Raw genomic sequence first — 22,757 nt, 5'->3', positions numbered from 1 at the left:
TACATCAGAAAAAGTCACAGGGGGTCCAAGTTCTCCTCAGTGGCGGTACCCTGAGTCATGGAGGGAGGAATCATCTTCATAGGAATCGCATCTACAGTCCCATCCTCTCGAGTTAAGATTTGGACATCGGGGTCGGGCTTAGGGTGGCTGACCTCAGTAGCAGGAGTGGAAGAAGTCGTGGTAGCAGAAGCTTTAGCTGGCGGTACAGGGGGAGGACCTTCCTCTTCATCCTCGTCTGGGGCGGGAACAATCTTACCATTTTCAACAATGTTATCCAAACTAAAAAGACTCAGGTCGAGCTCGGGAGCCAAAACTCAGGCCTGAGTTTTTAGGTTCTCATATGCATTCGTCACGCTGCTTACGAGATGGCCCTGAAGTTCAAAATAGTCAGCATAGACCGATTCAAGCCTCTCCCGGACCTCCAGCAACTCGCCGTAAGTTCGAGTATAACTCTCCTTCGACTTCTTGGCCATCTCCTTGGCCAGATTCGCAGCAGCCTCCGCAGCAAAAGCCCTAGATTTCTCCTTCTCTACATCCAGCTTTAGCTTGGCCACTTTGGCATCTAGCTCATCCTTCAACCCCTTGATCCCGTCAAACTCTGACTTGGCTTCCTGCATAAAGGCATTCGTCGCGTGAACAAGAGAGTCTTGGATTGAGCAAAACAAAGCCGCACCCATATGCGCCATCCGCACACTACTGTTGGTGATAAAATCCAGGTGGAGCAGGATGGACACGTCGTCCATGGGAAGTCGGCCATAAGGAGCGATCTGGTTATCCACAAACCCCACGGCATCAAAATCAGGGGCATCCAAATTGAAAGGCTCAACAGTCCTTTGCTTCTTGGGAGGAGGACCGGCAGCAGAAGGAGAGGCTGCAGCAGAGGTCGGCTGGGGAGGATCAGAAGAAGCCAGGTGAACCTGGGGAGTGGGTATGACTTTCCTCAGCCCAGAGGTGTCCGAGGTTAACCTCTCCAGAGTAACTTTTGAAGACTCCTCCCCAGAACTTTTGGCTGAGATGTTTTGGGCCGCAGTCGCCTTCCTCGCCCTCTTAAAGGCCTTCATAGAATCAGTGGTCTTTACCATTTCTGAAAACACAGCAAAAACCAGAATTGCAAGTGAGAAAGGGATGGATCGATAAAACAAACAAATAAAATAAAAAACCAGCAAAAGAAATCAGCAAACTACCCAATTCAGCTCAAAGAAGGGAGGGATTTTCCAAGAACCTCTTCATATCAAGATGAGGGGACTCCCCCCAATTTTTCTCTAGTACATGTAATAAAGCTTGCTCAACTTCATCCAATATTTCCCAAGAATACTTAGACACCACCATATTCTTTTGCCAGCATAAAGGGAAAACTGGTTCATTATTTTGTTCCAAGAAGAAAGGCCGAGCTTCTTCAACAGCTTGGACCTTGAAATAGAAGTTTTTAAAGTCTCTAAAAGACTCGTCATACATGGAGAACACTTTTTTTCCCTGTGCAGCACGGAAAGAAATCCAGGAAGCCTTCTTCTTAGCTACCCCAGGCTTCGTCAAAACAAAAAGGTAAAGAAAGAGAGTTTGAGAAGGTGGAACATCCAGTTCTTGACACAACAGTTGGAAGATTTTTATGAAGCCCCACGAATTCGGGTGGAGCTGAGAAGGAGCTACGTTGCAGGACCACAACAGGTCGGTCTCAAAGGGAGTAAAAGGAATGGTGATGTTCATTTGGCTAAAAAAGTAGTCATACGCATAAAAGAAGGGACGTTCTCCCTTAGTAAGAGAAGGAAAACAAATCCTCTCATCAGGCTCGGGCACTACCAACTCATAGTTTTTCTCCTGATCTCTACTACCGCAAACCTTATGATGCCTCTTAAGCCGCACATAGTATTCAGAATCAACCACGGAAACACACATCAAAATAAGGGAGTCCAGCCAGTCAGACATGCCCTCCGGGACCTTGGTAGACATTTTAACAATATTTTTGCGAGAAGACATGGGTCAACTAGTCCTACAGTGAGAAAAAGAAAAAATGGGTTACTAATCAAACAGCTCGGGCAAAATCAAGAAAACAGCTCGGACAAATATGGAGATAGCTCGGGCAAAAGCATATGAATGATAGAAGTCAAATACAGCAGTAAAAGGAAACCCCAGGACTCACACCAAGGTCCAGGGGCATCCTTTGGAGGCAGTAACAGAGTAAGGATTCAGGAAAAATCTTGCAGCCTAAATCCTAAAAACACAAATATCCTTCTAGCAAAGAGCATTCTACACAAAACAGCAGGAAAGCCGCCATCGTCAAAACAAGATCGCACAAAGAAATATTTAAAAAATACAACCTTTTTTGCAGAAGCACAGTTCATCATTTCAAGGCTACAAAAAAAATTCAAAGATCTACGTATAAAGAAGTCATAGGGACAAGCAACAAAACAAAACCCTAAATAGCTCCAAAATGCACGTTACAGCGACGATCAGGCACAGCAAACGCAGAAAGGTTCAAACTTTCCAACATGAATCCAAGCAAGATCAAAACTTTTCAAAATCAAAACAATGCAAATGTGAAAAGAACGGCGTGGAAAATAATAAAGAGAGAGGAGAAGAAAACTAACCTGCAGAGAAGAAGGAGACGATAACTGATCAGAGATTGAAGCAAACAACCGAAACGACACCAGCAAATCACCTTTCGAGTAAAAGAAAAGGGAAAGCGCGAAGATACAAAAGTGAAAGGGTAAGTAGAAGAGAAGGAGTTACAGCGAGCAAGAGAGGGGAAAACTGAAAGAAGCTTTGGAATTCAAAAATGAGATACAAAGAGGGAAACAAAGGAAACGGCAAATAGTTAATGAATTTTACTCTCGCACATTTCCAAGGAAACACAAAACGCGCGTTGCAATTAAAAAGAGTGAGAAAAATGCTCTGCATTTAAATCACTAAAAGGAGTTTTGCTATAAAGACCGACAAAAATGCTCGAGCTCGACTTCTTCAAAAGAGATCGAAGTCTAAAAAAGACTCGACCTCAACAGGAAGACCGCGCACAAGCAGGGGCACTGTTCATGTCCTGGGTTGAGCTGTACGACCCGGGCTAATTAAAGACAAGTCGACCGACCTCTTTAGGACTGGAATTCCCGACCTCTTCTCAAAGAGCTCGGCCGAATCGCCAGGAAAGCCCAAAAGAAGGCTCAAACGAAGGAACACAGCCCAAACCTAAAGGCAGCTAAAGCCTAGAAAGATAAAGGCGGTTCCCCTTAAAGATAAGATGACTTCACTCAAAGATAAGATAAGATAACTATCTTATCTCCAAGAAGGTCACTCTACACTATTATAAATACACTGGAGCACCCAGGTATAACTCATACTCTGATTCTACACAATACCTGCTTAAAGCACATGCTAACTTAGGCATCGGAGTCTCTTGCAGGTACCGCCACCCTCCGGTGATCAAGGATCAGCAGCACCACCCAAGTCAACAAGTCGGACACGATAGCTCCGGCCACCACAGCGGATCTCATCCGAGATCGACCTTCAGTTTCAGGTAACCCTCGGAACAGTACCTATAGTTTTTTACTATTATTATTATTTATGGTTAATTTTTTGTTTAATATACTTTACCTAATGGGATCAATAAATCATATTATGAAAAGATAATAATAATATAATATACAAAAATCACAATTATAAGAGTGTATAATCTCAAATAAAAATTTAACAAAAAAATAAAAATAATAAATAATAGAAAAAAAGAGTTCATATAGAGAGAAATAATAAGAATTCCATAAATAATACAATAATATGTCTAAAGGATAAAATTGGTAAAGGAAAAAATAGATGTTTAGTGTAAATGGCTAAAAGCCCGTTAGTGAAACGCAGAAGTTAGAAATTGTTGCTTTTGGTAAACGTGGTTTTGACTACAAAATCACTTCTTGCCAAATCGAAAGTTAGCCAAATAAAAAATTGAAACTTTCAATAAGCATAAACGTACTTTTTCTCTTCAAACGAGTTTGCCAAACACACCTTAGGTCGTTACACTATACTTTTTTGTATTCAAGGTATTTATTTGCATTGAACACTCCTCAATTTTTAAATGACACCCACACTAACCTTAACTTTAATTTTGGCATTTTAATACCCTTAAAAAAAACTACTTACTTACCGGATCAGTCCATCCCACCCCAACCAAAGTCCATGGATTTGGTCAGGTTTTTAGTTTTGCGAGTCCAAAATCATATCCCAGTCCTTTCTTTTTTGGCAAGTTGATCGGTGGGGTTCGACCTATCTTGACCCACATAGTAAAACTTAGAATTTGAAAAAAAAAGTAGTAGTGATGATCTCAGAGGGGCACGAATTCAATACGCGGGAGAAGTTTGCGCACCGAAATGCCAAAAAGCTCTTTGGCGTACCAGTCAACCGGAGAGTATTAAAATCAAAATGTATACTTTTGTGGGGTCTTTTTCGCAATTACACATAAAATAGAGGGGTAACTTTTTTTAATTTTTTTAAATGAATACATTTTACTTAGTTCTTAAAAGCTGCTAACCTCCTCTTCCAGATTCTCTTCCCCCCTCTTCCAGATTCTCTTCCCCACTCAGCCATGTGGCTTCGGCACCATCTTCGAAAATTGCAGTGACTTATATCGTCCATCCCTTCAGAAGTACCCACATCCTCATACTCAACAGTGGGATTCACTTCCATAGCATAGAGATTGGTGAAGCTATTGACCACAACATATCTTTTTTTTTAAGGTAAGATGTTCTGAGAAATTAATTACTACCCATCTAATACTTTAAAAAGAACTAATTTTCTAAATCATATTATTGTAACTTATAAAGTATACATCTCCATGTAAAAAAAAAATTAGTCTATACAAATCCAATCTTCTTTTCAGATGGGTATTGCCTTAATGGATGCAACCAAGTCCAACCCAACTGTGTGCCAACATGACCCGACCCGAAACATCTTCTGCCTCTCCTTGGCCAGTCTCTCGCCCACCATCTTCATGCCGCTTCGATCTTTCGCCGCTAATCCTCCTAATTTGCCCAAACCAAACCACCAGTATTTGTCATTCATGTTCCGGTGATAACAGTAATAGGCTAAGATAATATATTTTTCAATTTCATCGAGGCAGATGCGCCGTTTAGTGACTGCAAATTCTTGACTGGCAATTCCACATGGAATAACTTCCTGCAACTCGAACTGCATAAAGTCCACGAAGGTGAGTACCAGCAACAGACGTCCATAAAAAATCTCTTTTCTCAGACCAACTTCATCGTTCTTTAGTTTAACATAAAACAGAATAATTAACTCTAATTAATTTAAACTTACAAAATTATAAATTTTTGCTTTATTAAATTATTAATCCAGATAGATATTAGATCTATAATAATAACCACAAAAAAACTAAAATTTTTAAAGTGATCCCTATGACACAAAATCTGCAAAAAGTATTCACTAGCCAATCAAAAAAGATAAATAACAGGATAATCTCTACCGTTAAATTAAAAAATAAAAAAGATCCAACGACTCTCTTTGTCTGACGCACCGGTCAGCCAAAGTTAAGTGCTAGACACACTGATCAGCCAAACACGCACGGCGCATGAAATCTGTGTCCATCTTAGAGGTTGGAGATGATATAGTTGATACTTGATAGTAATAGTTTAAAAATTTTGAATAATTTTTTAAAGTGTTAGACAAAAATTTAAAATTCGAGTACTTTTGTCAAATGAAACTTATTTTTCATGAGTACAATATTAATTTTGTTTTTATAATAGTTTTGATAGCATTATAAAATTCGTAAATAAAATTATATTTTTTTAAATAAAAATTTTACATAACTTAAAATAATAAAATTTTAAAAATTAATAGATCTTATCTTTTTAAACAAATTTGTAAAAAATCTAGTCAAAGTTTAATTTTTAGAATATTTTGCTGTATATCTTCATATTTAGTGTATTTATCAAATTAAGATTATTTTAAAAAACTATAATTTTATTTATCAAACTTAAAGTTTATGAAAATCAAAATAATAATTTATTATTTTAAAATGATAATCTTTTTAATAAATATTTAAATTAATGTTTAAAAAATTTTAATTGAATTTTTTAATTTTTAATAAATTTTTATTCTCTAAAAATTTTTGAAAATTATTTTTGTCGAATAAACTTGTTCTTTTATCAGTTTTCATTCAAAATTTTAATATTGACAAATAAATTTTTAATTGTTTTATTATAAGATAATTAAGTTTAAAAAATTATTTAAAATTAAAGTGTGAAATGATCAACATCAAATCTAAATTTTTTTAAAACTAATGTGTGTGTGTTTTATTTTTAGGAAGGAGGGCACATTTTTGCAAAACCTTTGATCCAAGAACCGTTACACTGCAGCTCCACCTTCCGGAGTTACTACCATCCTTTCTTCGCAAAATTCCATCTCAAATCACATTCACTTTCTCTTTGTTACCATGGATCTGTTGCACCAATACTCCGGCGACGACGAACCAGACTCCTCGCCGCCGCCCGAAAACCCTAACTCCCCCGATTCCTCCCCGCCGCGCCTCCTCGCTGGCCGCTCCGCCGCTCCCTCCGTCGACGACACCATGCTCGCCCTGACCGTGCAGCCACACCGCAAGACCCTCTCCAACCCCATCGACCCCACGCAGCACAACGTCGCCTTCAACCCTACCTTCGACCAGCTCTGGGCACCAATCCAGGGCCCTTCCCACCCTTACGCCAAGGACGGCATCGCCCAGGGCCTCCGCAATCACAAGCTTGGCTTCGTCGAGGACGCTGCCATCGATCCCTTTCTCTTCGACGAGCAGTATAATACCTTCCACAAGTTTGGCTATGCTGCTGACCCCTCCGCATCCCATTACGTCGGCGATTTCGATGCCCTAGCGAAGAACAACGCTATTTCGGTGTATAACATCCCCCACCGCGAGCAGAAGCGGCGAAAAATGGAGAAGAAGGAGGGAGGAGAGGAGGAAGAAGAAGAACTTGATGGTGGTGGTGATGAAGAAGGAGAGGCTGAGAACCCTGCTTCGGATGTGTGGCTTGCGAAGAACAAGAAGAGTCCTTGGTTTGGGAAGAAGGAAGGGTTGCAGGGTGAGTTGACTGAGGAGCAGAAGAAATATGCTGAGGAGTATGCCAAGAAGAAAGGGGAAGAGAAGGCCGGTTTTGGTGGCGAAAAGGCTGAGGCTGTTAAGGATAAGAGCACTTTCCATGGGAAGGAAGAGAGGGATTATCAGGGTAGGTCTTGGATTGCGGCTCCTAAAGATGCTAAGGCTAGCAATGATCATTGTTATATACCTAAGAGATTGGTGCATACTTGGAGTGGACATACAAAGGGTGTCTCGGCAATTCGGTTTTTCCCCAAGTATGGTCATTTGATATTATCTGCAAGTATGGATACCAAGGTTAAGATTTGGGATGTGTTCAATTCGGGGAAGTGTATGAGGACTTACATGGGGCATTCGAAGGCGGTGAGGGATATTTGTTTCAGCAATGATGGGACTAAATTCTTGAGTGCTGGTTATGATAAGAATATCAAGTATTGGGATACTGAGACTGGGCAGGTGATATCAACGTTTTCGACTGGGAAGATCCCTTATGTGGTGCGGCTTAACCCTGACGAGGATAAGCAGAATGTGCTATTGGCCGGTATGAGCGATAAGAAGATTGTTCAATGGGATATGAATACAGGGCAGATAACTCAGGAGTATGATCAGCATCTTGGTGCTGTGAATACCATTACTTTTGTTGATAACAATAGGAGATTTGTTACTTCCAGTGATGATAAGTCTCTCAGGGTGTGGGAATTCGGTATCCCTGTTGTTATTAAGTACATTAGCGAGCCACACATGCACTCAATGCCATCCATTTCGCTTCACCCCAACTCTAATTGGCTCGCTGCGCAGAGCTTGGATAACCAGATACTTATTTATAGCACCAGGGAGAAGTTTCAGCTCAACAAGAAGAAGAGGTTTGCCGGTCATATTGTGGCTGGATACGCATGCCAAGTCAATTTCTCGCCAGATGGGCGCTTTGTGATGTCAGGAGATGGTGAGGGTAAGTGTTGGTTCTGGGATTGGAAGAGTTGCAAAGTCTTCAGAACTCTCAAGTGTCATGAAGGTGTGTGCATTGGTTGTGAGTGGCATCCCTTGGAGCAGAGTAAGGTAGCAACATGTGGCTGGGATGGGTTGATAAAATACTGGTTAGTAACTCTCACCCTATATATGCCAGTTTCTCTTTTGTCAACTGTCGAGGTGTTGAATATATGTTTATTCGTATGCATTCCTTAAATATTTGTGTTTTAGCCTTTTAGGTCAATGTTTCTCAAATATTTGCTTGCCATTTAATAGTTTGTGTAAATGTGAATTCACATTGTCATCATTGGCTGTTCAAAATCTTATATCTTTAGTGTAAAACCTTGTTTGCTTCTAAGATTTTGGAAATCAGTTATACCATTGGCTATATCGGTGGAAATGTTGGTAGAAATCTTAGAGGCCTGTTCTAGTGATAGAAATTTAGCATCAGTTGACATTGGGAATCAGTGTCTGCATCTTAGTTATATTGCAGAAGTGCTACTGCCTTTTCTTTGTTTTAACTAAAATGAATATTTAAGCAACTGCAAAGTCATGATTTATTCTTGGAGCCCTAGTATCATGAAATTTGAATGCCTTGGTGTGGAGTTGAACATTTTTAACATCATTTGCACATGGATAAATGTGTCTTTTCTTAATCACAAAATGTGTAAAAATATGCAAATTTCTAACTCATCACATGTTTAACAGTGCTAAGAACTCAGAAGATGAGATCATGGTGGAACTATTTTGGTTTTCATTTTTACACAATTTGCTCCATTTTCTAAATCACACGTGTATAGAAGATTCACTAGTGTGTGTGCAGTTTGGGTGGTTTTGGGCAACCTTTTACCCCAAGGGGATAAGTGATGGTATCATGTTTCAGTGTAGTAGTAAACTCTCATTTAATTTCCTTAAAGGAAATGGATGGAAAAATAAGCTTAATAGTGCTTGTGCCTAGCTGGTTATGTTTGGTTCCACATGCAATGGCTAGCTTGAGTTTCAATTCAGGTGTTAGTGTCATTGTGTCGGTGTCTTGATTTGCGCATGGTAACATGTCATGGCTCCAACTAGGGGTGTCCATGGGCTGAGCTGGGCCGGGTTTAATTAGGCCCGGACCCGGATCTAAAAGGGTGATGAGTCTATTTTGGCCCAATCGGAAAGTGATACGAAACAAACCGGGTTAAACCAGGTCGACCTGATATAAAATTAGTATATACACATTTATAAATTTTTTATACTAAAGTAATAAAACTTTACTTTTAAAATTAAATTTAACAAATGTTATATCATATTTATACCAAAATAAATTATTTTAAAGCAAAAACAATACCATATAATATAAAAAAATTAATTGAAGTATAAAAGTATAATGATATTACCAATTTCACTCTAAAATCTATATTTTCATTGTTTAAAAAGCGGCGAGCCGACCCAAAGCATAACCCGGCCCGAAAATAACATTGGCTAAAAAGGCAAACCCGAACCCGACAAAATATGCCCTGGGTCCGGGCTGGGTCTTGAACACCCCAATCTCCAACTCCAATCAATCATTCTTCTCAGTCTGACATAATACTGTTGTCAGATCTTGACTACATCAATTTGATGTCACAATTTCTATTCAGTTAATAGAAAAATTGTAGGAACAAGATTCTGTAGGAGTTAGTTAAGTAATTCTGATAAAGATGTGATGCATATATTACAATATGATATGTAGGAGTTAGAAGAACAGTGTTCTATAGGTGTCTATAGTATTCTGTGATAATCCATATGACACAATATGATATGCAAGAAGACCGGATTTAAGGAGTCTTGGTACTTCAGTCTTTGTTGCTCTGAAGTGTTCCTCCAATGTTTCCTTACAACTTATCCTCCAGTAGTAGTGTGGATTTATTTATTCCACTTATTTGTTGTGCTTTTTGGAAGTAGTCTAATAAGGATTGGTTTAAGCACATTAATAAAAAATCCACATTTTCCGAGTATACATGTTTGCATGCGTTGTTTCTGAATTTTGCTATCATTCCTTACAAGTCTCTCTGCCGGCACCAGTTGATTGTTTTGATTTGATCTCTAATGTTTTGGATCATGCGTGTGATCATTGAGGTTATATCTTCATGTTTGCAGGGACTAGTATCGCGTGTCCAATATCACCTGTTGCTGGAATCAGTGGGCAGACAGAAGCAAGTCCCTTGACATCAAGGGGAAGCGCAACATACTGAATTCACTTGCTGATATGGTGCTCATCGGTTCAAATTTCAAGGGCATAAACTTAAATATTTGAGATTTCTCGTCACTGATCCTCAAGATATCAGTCACTAAGCATTACATGCTTATTGCAGTGTTGTAATAGCAGCAGAACAAGGAAAAGTTTTGCCATTTTGTTTATTACACTTTTTTGTATAATAGCAAGTTTTAAGCTAGTATTTCATCTATGTGAACTGTCTCGTGTTGTAGTTTATTGCGGTTATGACTAGGAATCTTTGGAAAAATTCGTGGATGAATATTATTGACAATGATTTTAGAAAATAAAGTAAGAGTTAGAATCTAATATGGTAGATCTCCTATAGGCTATATAGCAGAGACAAAGGATAACAGTCATTGCTGAAAGGTTTTTCAGTAAGCCAACTTGATCAAGTGTAGTTTATAGACATTTACCATTGACATGATTAAAGTCAAATTTCTAATTGGGATTATCAATTTTCGTGTGTAGTAATAAATAATCCCTTTAAACAAGTTATACAGCAATGGATAATGGATTGTGTAATGAAATGGCTAAAATGAAACAGACAATTACTAATATTCTTTGGCATAGTGAGAATGACTCCTAATATTGAAACGGTCAAAGGGAGAAAATTGGTAATAAGTAATCTGATTACTATAACACTTTGAATACTAACTCAGTTGAATTAACAATGCTATTTGAACTTACTTTAGAGGTCTACACCTCATTTTCACATGTACAAAATATGAGCTTCTATTGAATTACTACATATAAATTATATTGTCAGTTAAACACATTATTTATAATTTTGTTGATAAGAAATTTAAAATAATTGAGAGTTAACTCATATTTTACTAATGTAATAATTATAAATATTTATACTTACAACATTATATTATTTATTGGTTTTTTGCTCTGTATTATCTGTAAAAAACTAAAAGCTGTAAAGTTTCAAAATAAATTATTATTTATGACAGTTATTTTTCAAAGAAAGCCTAAACCTTTTACTTAAATTACCTCTAAATCAGTTATTTAACTATGAATAGATCAATAGAAATAGAACGGAGTGTAGAAAAGATATTTTCCGAGTACACACGCGCGCACTCACTGCGTAAACATTCGCTTATTCTGTATTTTTTTGTTGTTTTTCTCTCTCTAGAGTCCAAGAACGAAAACCAAAATCCTTCGGCTTCTCTTTTCACTTCCCTCAACAAGATCTAACCTGGTACTTGCCTCCTCTTCACTCTCTTAATATTTATTTCAATATTTTCATATTCGTTTTCTCTTTGATGCGTATATCAAAGTTCGAACCTTTTTTTTCAATCTCGCTAGCCATAGGTTAAATTTATGTTCTTTATTCTTATCCCTATATGGGTATATTACTATGTGTAAATTTCTTTGTTTAAGGAGAGGTTTTTACTTTTTGCTTAGATTTGACAAAATTTCTTAGGAAGAATCACGGATGAGGGAATTGGGTACTTGTAGAAGAAGTTCAGAATCCACAGTGGCACTTGAGGAAAACATGGGTGGTGAAACCCTAGAAGAGCCTATGGAGGTGGATGAAGCTTTCGTTGGGGAGTGTAATGGGAAGGACATAATGGTTGGGGTGTTAGGTTCTGATTTGTACATAGATGGTGTTTGCACTCGTGGGAGTGATGATGCTGAGCTGAATGATGAAGTTGGTTGTGGTGGTGGGTCAGTTGAGGAGGATAAAGATGTGAATCCTGCGGGTGGAGGAGCTTCCGGGGTTGGTAACGGAACCGGGGATACTTTTGAGGGTTCTCAAGTTGTGAGGTCCTTAGAAACTAAGAATGAACATGAGACAGTTGAGTTGGATGGAAATGGTTCAAGTCAAGTGACCTTGAAATCACCGGATGGGCAGAAAAGCATTGATGATGGAAAGGTAGATACTGAAATGTTGGAGAAAGAAGCCAAGAGTGATGTTACTCAGGTTGAGTCAGATATTAGGCAAAGTATTGAAGAACAAGCTGGAAGTGACGAGCAGACAGGTTCACATGGGGAGCAGGATATTGAAGATGAAGAATCCGATGATGCTGAACAGCAAAAGATAAGAGATGAAAAGGTAACCAGATGTTCATCTACGAAACCTGGGAGTTCGGAGAAAAATTATGAGGTGACCTATCAGGTGCCAACAGAAAAGGAACGTGAGTTTTCTGTGCATGATTTGGTCTGGGGCAAGGTGAGAAGTCATCCATGGTGGCCAGGACAGATATTTGAGTCATCAGATGCATCCCCGCTGGCAATGAAGCATTCTAAAAAGGACTGCCATTTAGTGGCTTATTTTGGTGATAAAACATTTGCTTGGAATGAAGCATCACAGCTAAAGCCGTTTAGAACACATTTCTCTAGTATTGCCAAACAGAACAGTTCTGAATCATTTCAGAATGCTGTAGATTGTGCTTTGGATGAAGTCAGAAGACGTGTAGAATTTGGGCTAATATGTTCCTGTGTACCTAAAGATACCGATGGAAAGATTAAAACCCAGACTGTTGAAAATGCTGGGATTCGGCAAGGAGTGGATTTACCCAACGTGGTCGATGAATCTTTAAATGTTAGTTCTTTTTCACCCACGAAGCTTATAGGATACTTGAAAACTTTAGCAGAGTTGCCAACTGGTGGCTTTGATCGCTTACAGCTTTCAATTGCTAAAGCTCAGTTGCTTGCATTCTATCGTTTAAAGGGTTGCTCTTACTTGCCTGAGGTACAATATTGTGGAGGATTGGACGATGATAACAAATTAAGTAATAATGCTAAGAAAAGCTTGAGTGAAGATGACAAACATGCAACTCATGTAACCAAGAACGATGGTCAAGCTATTGGAAAGTTAAAAGCCACAAGCACTGGTCGCAATCGTAAACATAATCTGAAGGATGGTATCTATTCAGGAAAGAAGAAAAGAAGCTTGTCAGAAATAGTGGGTGGGTCTCCAGATTCTCCACGTAGTGATTATTGGTCTGACGATGTCAATGGTGATCAGGCTTCCCCAGCCCTTCTGAAGAAAATTAAGAATATCGATCACTATGCTGATGACCCAGGGCCAAAAGGTGCAAGAAAAACAATTTCTCTTGCAAAAGTTTCAAATACAACAAAACCATCATTTAAAATTGGTGACCGTATTCGAAGGGTTGCAAGTCAACTTACTAGAGCTCCATCCCCTATGATCAAGTTTACTGCAGACAAGTCTCAGATTGCCTATGGAAGCCCTGAGGGATTTTCAGGAAATTCATCTGATCTTTTCTCCCCGAATATTGAGGAGGCTCAGAGTTCAAGCCCGAGTTTTCCAACAGAATTTTCATCTTTAGATGATTTGTTATCATTACTTCAGTTGATGGCACAAGATCCCCGTGGAGATTATGGTTTCTTGAAAGTTATCGTGAGCTTCTTCTCTGATTTCAGGAACTCAATAGTTGTAGGTGATTATTCTGGAGAAGAGATCTTGCCTACAAACAAAGTTGGTACTAAACGGAAGAAACCACCAGTAGGTGGATCGCAAGAAACATTTGAATTTGATGATCTTGGTGACACTTATTGGACAGGTATGGAAATCCAAAATGGTTCTGAACAACAACCCTCACAGGGAAGTGGCAGAAAGGACAATGAGCCGGCCCCTTCGGAGCCTGAAAAACCTGTTCAAGTTCGTCGTAAGACTTATTCCCGGAGACGGTATTCTGGAAGCGATCTTGCTGAGGTTCCTGAAAAACCTGGACAGTATTCTGGTAGTGACCATGTTGAGGTTCCTGAAAAACCTCCAGGCTACATAGACGATAAATCCCCTGCAGAACTTGTTCTAAACTTTGCTGATTTGGATTCTGTTCCCTCAGAAGCAAGCTTAAATAAGATCTTTAGGCGATTTGGACCTCTAAAGGAAACTGAAACAGAAGTTGATAGAAGCAGCAGCCGGGCTAGAGTGGTTTTCAAGAAATGTGCTGATGCAGAGGTTGCTTTCAGTAGCGTTAAGAAGTTCAACATATTTGGATCAGTTCCTGTAAATTACCAGCTTAACTATACTCCAAGTGCATTGTTCAAAGCTTCATCTTTTCCCGCTACACATGACCAGGAGATGCATCTTGATCTGTCAAGTTTTGAACTAAACATGGTATAAGCCATTTGAGGTATGTAACTTTTTACTATTTAATCTGCCATGTTTAGTGGTTGGATGCTTTGAGTGTGTGCACTAGCACTAAGGTCAAATATTAATAGATGTGGGTCTGTGCTATCCATACTTCAAACCCAATGGGTTCTTGAATGAGGGGTTGTGTGCCTTTATTAAATGTATCTTCAGTTCTTTTATCAAGTGTGTCATAAAATTACTTTTTTCAAAAGTTTGAGCTGACAGGAGAGGCACATGAGTAGTTGTATTTCTAATATATTCTTTCACGCAAGAGTCTCTTTTGGGTTTGTCTGAGTTTTTGCATAGGTCTCTTTTTTTTTTTTTTTTAATTTACCTTATGTTTTTTTCCTTTTGGTGGATAATAAGGATCAAACTCGAGATTTTTCGGTCGTAGAAGTTCTGATACTATTTCATAAAACCACTTTTTTCAGAAACTTAAATTGATAGGAGGCACATGGTTATATCTCTAATAAACAGATTTAAGCTTTTTAGGGAGATAATTTATTCATTATTAAAATCTCATTTACAATGTGATTTTGACATCAATTCTTACTACCCTTCGTTTTTCTGTGGATTACAAAAGTTTCAAGTCCAATGGGCTTTTGCGGTTTGCATGAGAGCTTGTGCTTCTATTTAACAATTTATGGTTTTAGAATAGATTTCATAACATGTTTAGTACACATAACATGAAGATTAAATCATCTTACCCATTTTATTCCAGTTGAGTGAATTATCATCTTACTAGGTTCACAAATATTTTAATGCCAGGAAAAATGTTATGAAGGAAGCATGTCATTGGAGCAGCAATATGGAACAAGATGATCATGTGTAGGGTTTTCAGAAACACAAGATGTTTTTTCACCTTGCAAATCTAAGAGGTTACTACAGAGCGCTTTGCAAGAAATCAATGGTGTTGCTTCATTCTACATATTACTTTCTTATGTGGAGCAGGTAGTATTGAGAACATTGGATAGATCTATCTAGATTGTAGACCTTGGATTGTATATTGGGTTGAGATTGTTGTCCAGTTTCTGTGATAGCACTAGGAATTTAATTTGCTTTCTGACTTTGTTTAAGCTACTTCGCGGCCTTCTAATTAAATGTCACTGTAGAGAGTTAATTCTAGAAAATATGGTGTTATGCTTACTGTGCAAGTTAACATCTAAAAGGGTAGTGACAGCGTTGTATCAATGGGACCAAATATTGAGCAACAAAAGGTCAAGAGAATAAGCTCAATGATACGTGTATGAAAATGTTATAAATGGTGGGAAAAGATTAACAATTAAAGCATTGGAGCCGTGCCTATTGTTAGAAAAGACAAGATGGTAAAATATCATGTTATTTGAGGCAGAATATACTAATGTATTTGAACATATTTTGTGTGGATATCTTTTACACAATTGTTCGGATTCTATCTAAAATGGGTCAATTTAAAACGACTCAAATCCAGCCTGAAATATATACTAAACTAGATCAAATTTCACGATCCTAACCCTAAAAGAATACTGGAGGGACGCAAGCCCAAAAACAAGAATGCCTTAAGTGGAAACATATTACGCCAAATGGTCCAAACACAAATCCTTTCCACTCTATTTCATTGTCATAAACTCAAAAATTAAGCATGTGTAGAGACTTCATGTAGAAGGAAACACAATTTATTGAAAGATAATATTATACCGTAGGTATTATTAATGAGACAAATTGAAAGAAATATAACATTAGACATAGGTGGTGGTGAGTTATTTGGCTAGTACAATACATTATACATGTGAAGGAAGGAGATCTATTTCCCTCTCTTTTTTACTTAAGATTTTCATATGGCTGTAAGTCACCAAAATATGAATAATTTTGACAAATTATATAATCCGACTGGAACAAAATAAACAGCGGCGAACTCATTTCAGCAACATCTAGGATCTCAATAAGATGTGTAAGATATTGTGAAGAGCCATAGAGTGAACACCAACTTTTAGAATTCAAAAGGACGAAAAAATGATAAACAAAATTTGGATACAAATCCTCACTAAGTAGAACCAAAATCCAGCCTAACCTGGTATCACTCTATTAAGTAACTTATAAAAAAATAAAAAGCATAACAATTTAGACTACTTTATCTTATATCAGAAATATGACTCGTTTGAATTTAGCATCAGGAGAAGTGAATGCCAGCTTTGTTAAATAACGAAAGCAGGTAAAGGAATTCCTGCAGGGTCAGCTTGGATGACCTCTTCTCTTCAAAATCTCCCTCCTTCAAAACACCCAAAACCTTGTCCTTGAATTCGGATTGCGAACCTTCTGCTTCTCCATCCTCAACTTCCATCCCATCATCATCATCCAATCCACCATCCATATCCATGCCTTGATCCTCATCAAAATCACCGAAACTAGATAAATCCATTTGACTTCCTGTGTCCTTCACTGCACCCTCTTGTGAAAGTTTTAGTGCCTGCACGGTCTTGTAGTTCTTTTCGAGTAAAGATATGACATTTTTTTGCCGGAAAGTTGCACCAAGGGTTTTGTTCTTTCTGTTGAAGCAAATTCGCAAAAAGCCATCCCACTCCTTATTGTTAACTTCAATCCTGGGCTTCCTTGGCTCTATTCGTACTACAGAAGAATCAACCTTAGGCGGAGGGCGAAAGTTGTTCTTTCCAACTTTCAGGAGATGGAAGATTCGAGCATGGAGTTGTGTGTTCACCGTAAGACGGCAATAGAGTTTGTCACCGGGCTGAGCAACCAGTCTCATGGCAAACTCTCTCTGGAACATTATAATTGCACACCTAAATGCAGGCTGGTGACTGAGTAATTTGAAAGTGAGAGGCGAGGATATCTGATACGGAATATTCGCCACACATATGTCAAAATACGGGAGTTCTGTCCTCAGCACATCACCTTGTATAACCTGAAATCATCCATAAACAAAATTAAGCCACAATTTTGAAACAATTAAGGAAAAGTCAAATCCAGTCTTCACATAGCAACATCGAATCAACATATCAATACAAAACGATCACGCATACACATATTCACTATTATGAAGTTATCCGCAGTATTTTGAATAAAACTTCATGCTCAATAATTTAACTCTAATTGGAAATTAGTTTATACTATTTTTTTCTCAGGATTAAGAGTAAACATTGAATAAAATTTCCACCACTCTTTCAACTTTTTCACCAAACATAAAACAGTCTAAAAGAACATGTTTAGAACCAATAAAGGATTGTTTAACAAACTCAACAAACTCTTAACAAACTAAGTTTGTAACCATTAGACAGTTAGTTAGTTAGCTAAGCATACCGTGAGGCGGTTGGAATAAGGAGTGCCCTGGAAACGGCGCTGGAGCTCGAGAACCATACGGGGATCAATCTCGACCGCGATGACCTTCTTACCGGCTTCTAGAAGCTTCTTGGTGAGGTTACCGGTACCGGGACCAATCTCGAGGATGACGTCAGTGGGTTTGATGCCAGATTTCTGGACGATGGCATCGACAAGGAGAGGGTTCTTGAGGATGTGCTGCCCCTTGGATTTGTGAAAGGATATTCCACCCTGGTAAGGTGTGTGCTGCTGTGGCTTTCCCTTCTCCTTTTTCACCTTCCCTCCCGCCATTTTTTGCTATGCCACAAACACAAGAGGTGTGTGAGACAGCGCCGTCACAAGAGGGAAAAGCCGATGGAACTGTTAAGCATACTTATTAGAACCATACCGGTAATCGACCCGGTCATACGATCGGATTACTGGTTCAACCAGTAGGTCACAAGTTGAACCGGTTAATCCAGTTACAATTAAATATAAATATAAAATTATTATAATAAACTTAAAATTAAAAAGCATGTCTTCACAAACACATTAATAATAATCAAGTATCAACACGGAGACATAAGGAACATAACTAACAATGCAAACATAGATAATAAACTAGTCACTAATACAAAATACTTTCTCAATTTAAATGAACAAAAGAGCAAAACATAACACAATCAATAAATTAATGATTAACAAACTAATCAAAAATATAAATTTAACTAATTTATAAATCAATCTATCAAATACCATTATAGCCATAGTCCAATACTGCCTATGTAATTGTCAAGGTTTTGAAAACCAGACCGGACATCGAACCATTCTAGTTATTAGTTTCCTGGTTCAGTGGTCCAATCAATTCAATAGTGGTCCAACCAAAAAAACCGTTTTATAGTAAAATAATAAATAATATTAATAAACCCCCTAAAACATAATTATAGGCTAATATGAACTTTAATGTCTTCCAAATTTATAGTACTACATCAACCAAAATCTAATATAATCTTTGATCTCATCAATATTAACAATTTATCACTCATTAGTCATTATATTACTATTGAACTCATTAAGATCGTTACAAGAAATAAAAAAAATTCATTGAATTAACCAAACCAATAATAAATATTCGATCATCTACTTATCTAATTAAGAGTTAATTCAGTTCATCTATTCCTTCATTGAACTAAAAACAAATTCAACTATGATAATTTTCATCAATACTAAGAATCAAATCTATTCTTACAGCAACAAATTCAACTCATTGATAATTTTTAACAACAAATACAACTATGATAATTTTCATCAACAAAAAAGTTTAGCTCCAAAGATGATTTACAGCAACAAAAAATTTAACTAAGTGATTATTTCAGTAAGAACAACAAATTCAAGGTTCAGTGATTATAATTAGCAACAAATACAACTCCAGCGATAATTTATCAACCAACAAATTTTCAACAACAAATTCAGCTTACAGCAAGGCTGATCAATATTGAACTCATCAAAATAGTCATCATTGAATTAGCCAATTTATTCTTTCCCTGACAAAAGATTGATTACATGGAACAAATAAAAGCTTATGCTTCAGCATAATTTTAACAAAGATTAGCAATATTTCCAGCACACACTATTACTGATAACAATTTTAACAAGATTTCAGCCTAATTTTAACAAAGATTAACAAATTTTTCCAAAGATTAACAAGGATTATCAAGGTTTCAGACTTTCAGCACAATTTTTTTTTCAGCATAGCACAAAAAAAAAAAAAAAAAAGCAACAAAACAGAGTACAGCACAGCAGTAGTGATCAGAGTTAATCATTCAACAATTCAATCTGAGTAGCATTAGAAGGAGCAGAATCCTAAACCAAAGAACAAAGAACCAAGAACGAAACATTAAAAAAAAAATGAAAAAACCAATTTGAGTAGCCCTACCAGAATCATAAACCTTCGTTCTCACTTCTGAACAGAGCATTAAAAAAAACGAAGAACAAGCACTAGCAGTGCGCACTGACCTTCGATCTGAGCAGTCTGGGCAGGGTACGACGGAGGGTAGCACGACGGCGAGCAGACTACGACCACACGATTGGTGAATGAGAAGAGGGGTTGGAGACTTGAAGCACGAGCACCAGATGAAGACAGAAGCTCTGAGCGCGACGGACGGCGGCGGAAGCGCGTCTTAGCAGACGAAGACTACGGACGCCGAGCTGACCTCGAGGAAGAAGCTGCGATCGGTGAGAGCGAACAGGGGTCGGAGACTTGGAGCACGCCGACAGGACGAAGAGGAAAGCTCCTGAGTGCGACGGACGGCGGCAGTGTCCCACTCCTTGCGAAGGCGGTGGTGGAGGCTAGACGGCTAGGGTTTTTTTTGGTTGAGAGCAGTCCAAGGTTCTGAATTGTGAAGGAAAGAAAAGGAGAAAGGGGCTGGGTCGCTGGAACAAGGAAGGAATCAGATTACTCTTCTTTTTTATATTTTTTAAACGAACCATAAAACGGAACGTTTGATGTAAACCAGCCGGTTCAGCAATTTTCATGTGGATTTTGAAATGGCGGTTTTTCCTAATGGACCGAACTGCAAAAACTCCTGGTTCTTGGTCGTGATCGGTCCGATTTTCAAAACCATAGTAATTGTCAATACTCAACAGTCAACACTCAATACCAAAGTTTGAAAAATTGGACCGATTATTAAACCGTTCTACTTACTAGTTTACTAATTTATTAATTCAACCGATAATTTAATTAAAAAAACCATTTTAAAATTAAATAATAAATAAATTATAAATAAACATCATAAAATATAATTTAATCTAATATAAATCTTAAATATCTTCCAAATTTAAAACATTACATAAAATATCGTCAACTAAATTTATATGATCTTATCAAAATACAATTTCAACCGTTTACATTAAATATCGTCAATCAAATCCATATAATCTTATCAAAATATAATCTCAAAAATTTAAATAGTGAAAAAAATATCTAAATATCATGAAGATTTATCAATCAATAAATCATAATCATAATTAAAAACAACAACAAAACAGCTAGAAATCAAATAATTTAAGGCAACAACACAGTGAAAAACAGATAAACCCAATCATAAATACTATTACCAAATTAAATCAAAAATAAAAAAGAATAAAAAACAGATAAACCCAATCATAAATAGGGATGGCAAAATGGGTCGAGCCCGTCGGGCCGATCCGCTAAACCCGCTAAAAAAGGCGGGTCGGGCTAAGATTTGGAGCCTGTTAAATTAAAAAAATCCGCCAAACTCGCACCGCCAAATTGGCGGGTTTTGGCGGGGCAGGACGGGACGGTCCGCCGGGCCAAAGATTTTTATTTATTTATCTTTTATTAAATAAAAGAGTGATTACTATTATAAAATTAATAATTATAGAATTTTTAAACACTTTTTTTTCATTTTTTATTTTTATTCTTCTTTTAGTTATTAACTTTATTTATTTTATTTTACAATTTCGTATATATGCTCAAATTATGTGACTTATTTTTTAAAATAAAAATGATTCTATTGACAAATATTATTTTAAACAATTTTATTGAAGTTAAAAATTAAAAAAATTGTAAAAAAATTATATTATAATTTGACTATTTTTTATTTGTATTTGATTTTTTAATTATTATTTTTTGGTTAATTTTAATGAATTTTATTTAAAAAAAAAAAGAGTCAAGCGGACTAGCCCGCCAACCCGCCAATCCGCCATAAAACAGGACGGACTAGCATTTTAAACCCATTTTAATTGGTGGGGCAGGCCGGTCCACCCCCGTTTATGGGACGGGCCTAGGCAGGACGGGTTGGGGCAGACCGGCCCGCTTTACCACCCCTAATCATAAACACAAAACACCATTACCAAATTAAATCAAAAATAAAAAAAAATGAAAAACAGGTAAATCCAGTCATAAACACCATTACCAAATGAAAAGCAGAACATAACAGAACCAAAAATCAACAAAAAAATCCGATTAAAAACAGGTTTCCACTTTGGAGGTCGCAGGTTTCCACTTTGTCCCCTAAACACCAATTACCTCACATCAAATTAATTTGAGGGAAAACGCCACAGTTCAATGTTGTGACTTATGAGTTATGAGTTTACTAAGAACTAACATAAATTTAAAATCGGCAACAGCAGCGGAACAAATTGTTTATCAGTTATGAGTTATCACAAATTTCAGATTCAAAACACAAATCACTAATCAAGTAATCAGAGATATTTAAAATCACAAATCACTCATTCAGACTTCAGAGAGACAGAGACATTCAAATTCAAGTACTCAACAGAAATCACAGTGCCACTAACCACGTCAACGGCGAGACGACGGCGCAGCAGCTGGAAGCCTCGAACAACGACTTCACCGGCGGAATGGATGACGTGCCGAGCTAGAAGAGGAGCTCTAGCCGTATGCGCTTGGGACAGGGGAAGGAGGAGGCCGTGAAGACGCCGACAACCCACGGACGGCGGCAGCAGTTCCGGCGACGAAGGTGGGTTTTAGTTTGGGAATCCTTAAGGCTAGTTGTGTTTCGAAGGAAGGGGGTGTTGGGTGTTTACTGTTTCGTGTGTGTGTGTGTGGGGGGTTTGGGGGGTTTTCTTTTTTTTTTTTTTAAAAAAAAGGGAAAACGACGTCGTTCAAGTCTGTGCAAGTTGTTGTCCATATCCTGATAAATCGATTGCAAGTTAATGTTATTTCTTTTAGTTTTAATGTTAAATTTTGAAACTAACCGTAATTTCTTGCTTCTCAGGAATAGTAAAATCGAAGAAATAGAAAAGAAGCAGGTATAATCAGTTAAATTCAATTCATTGTCCATTGTTTGGTTAAACATTTTTGTTTTTGTTTGTGGAGAGCGATATCATTTATACTCATGGTTTATGTAATATTTCTACAGACAGTGGCGGAGCCACATAGTTGGAGAGAAAGAGGTTAATTGTCTTTAATTTTAATTTTTAACATATTAATTATATATAAATTTTAGTTTAATTTTTTTTAATTTTATTTTAATTTTATTTTATTGTATAAATATTTTTAATTTTTTATAATATTTTATCTA

At 37.4% G+C, this 22,757-nt stretch overlaps 3 protein-coding genes across 7 annotated transcripts; 2 read left to right on the top strand and 1 right to left on the bottom strand.

The window, feature by feature from the left end:
- The first annotated feature begins 6,248 nt into the window (after positions 1 to 6,248).
- On the top strand, positions 6,249 to 10,589 carry LOC107618442 (Transducin/WD40 repeat-like superfamily protein). Its single transcript, XM_016320510.3, has 2 exons — positions 6,249 to 8,175; positions 10,169 to 10,589. The coding sequence occupies exons 1-2, from the start codon at positions 6,428 to 6,430 to the stop codon at positions 10,173 to 10,175; spliced, it is 1,755 nt and encodes a 584-aa protein (XP_016175996.1). The 5' UTR covers positions 6,249 to 6,427; the 3' UTR covers positions 10,176 to 10,589.
- A 735-nt stretch (positions 10,590 to 11,324) lies between these two features.
- LOC107617916 (PWWP domain-containing protein 5) lies at positions 11,325 to 15,527 on the top strand. Of its 2 annotated transcripts, none has more exons than XM_016319794.3 (3): positions 11,325 to 11,490; positions 11,716 to 14,398; positions 15,166 to 15,527. In XM_016319794.3, the coding sequence occupies exon 2, from the start codon at positions 11,728 to 11,730 to the stop codon at positions 14,386 to 14,388; it is 2,661 nt and encodes an 886-aa protein (XP_016175280.1). In that variant the 5' UTR covers positions 11,325 to 11,490; positions 11,716 to 11,727; the 3' UTR covers positions 14,389 to 14,398; positions 15,166 to 15,527. The 2 variants fall into 2 exon arrangements, with proteins under 2 accessions (XP_016175280.1, XP_016175278.1); XM_016319792.3 differs by having other exon boundaries at positions 11,697 to 14,398.
- A 768-nt stretch (positions 15,528 to 16,295) lies between these two features.
- On the bottom strand, positions 16,296 to 22,340 carry DIM1A (Ribosomal RNA adenine dimethylase family protein). 4 transcript variants are annotated; one of them, XM_016320537.3, is made up of 4 exons: positions 22,012 to 22,340; positions 19,705 to 20,121; positions 17,692 to 18,069; positions 16,296 to 17,296 (listed from the first exon to the last, which is right to left on the bottom strand). In XM_016320537.3, exons 3-4 carry the CDS (start codon positions 17,998 to 18,000, stop codon positions 16,547 to 16,549), a joined length of 1,059 nt encoding a protein of 352 aa, XP_016176023.1. In that variant the 5' UTR covers positions 18,001 to 18,069; positions 19,705 to 20,121; positions 22,012 to 22,340; the 3' UTR covers positions 16,296 to 16,546. The 4 variants fall into 4 exon arrangements, with proteins under 4 accessions (XP_016176023.1, XP_020968356.1, XP_088356751.1 ...); XM_021112697.2 differs by having other exon boundaries at positions 17,692 to 18,006; positions 22,012 to 22,272; XM_088500625.1 differs by lacking the exon at positions 19,705 to 20,121 and having other exon boundaries at positions 22,012 to 22,270.
- Between the last annotated feature and the right edge of the window lie 417 nt (positions 22,341 to 22,757).

The sequence above is a fragment of the Arachis ipaensis genome, chromosome B9 (assembly GCF_059453495.1).
Source record: "Arachis ipaensis isolate K30076 ecotype BB chromosome B9, ASM5945349v1, whole genome shotgun sequence".
NCBI lineage: Eukaryota > Viridiplantae > Streptophyta > Magnoliopsida > Fabales > Fabaceae > Arachis > Arachis ipaensis.
The sequence above is the reverse complement of the archived record's forward strand: the minus strand, read 5'-3'. Positions and strand labels throughout refer to the sequence as shown.

Coding starts and splice junctions, on each gene's coding strand:
- LOC107618442 (XM_016320510.3), top strand. CDS start 6,428: ATGGATCTGTTGCACCAATACTCCGGCGACGACGAACCAGACTCCTCG.
- DIM1A (XM_016320537.3), bottom strand. CDS start 18,000: ATGGCGGGAGGGAAGGTGAAAAAGGAGAAGGGAAAGCCACAGCAGCAC. Junction 17,297..17,691: donor CTTATTCCAACCGCCTCACG/GTATGCTTAGCT, acceptor GGATGATTTCAG/GTTATACAAGGTGATGTGCT.
- LOC107617916 (XM_016319794.3), top strand. CDS start 11,728: ATGAGGGAATTGGGTACTTGTAGAAGAAGTTCAGAATCCACAGTGGCA.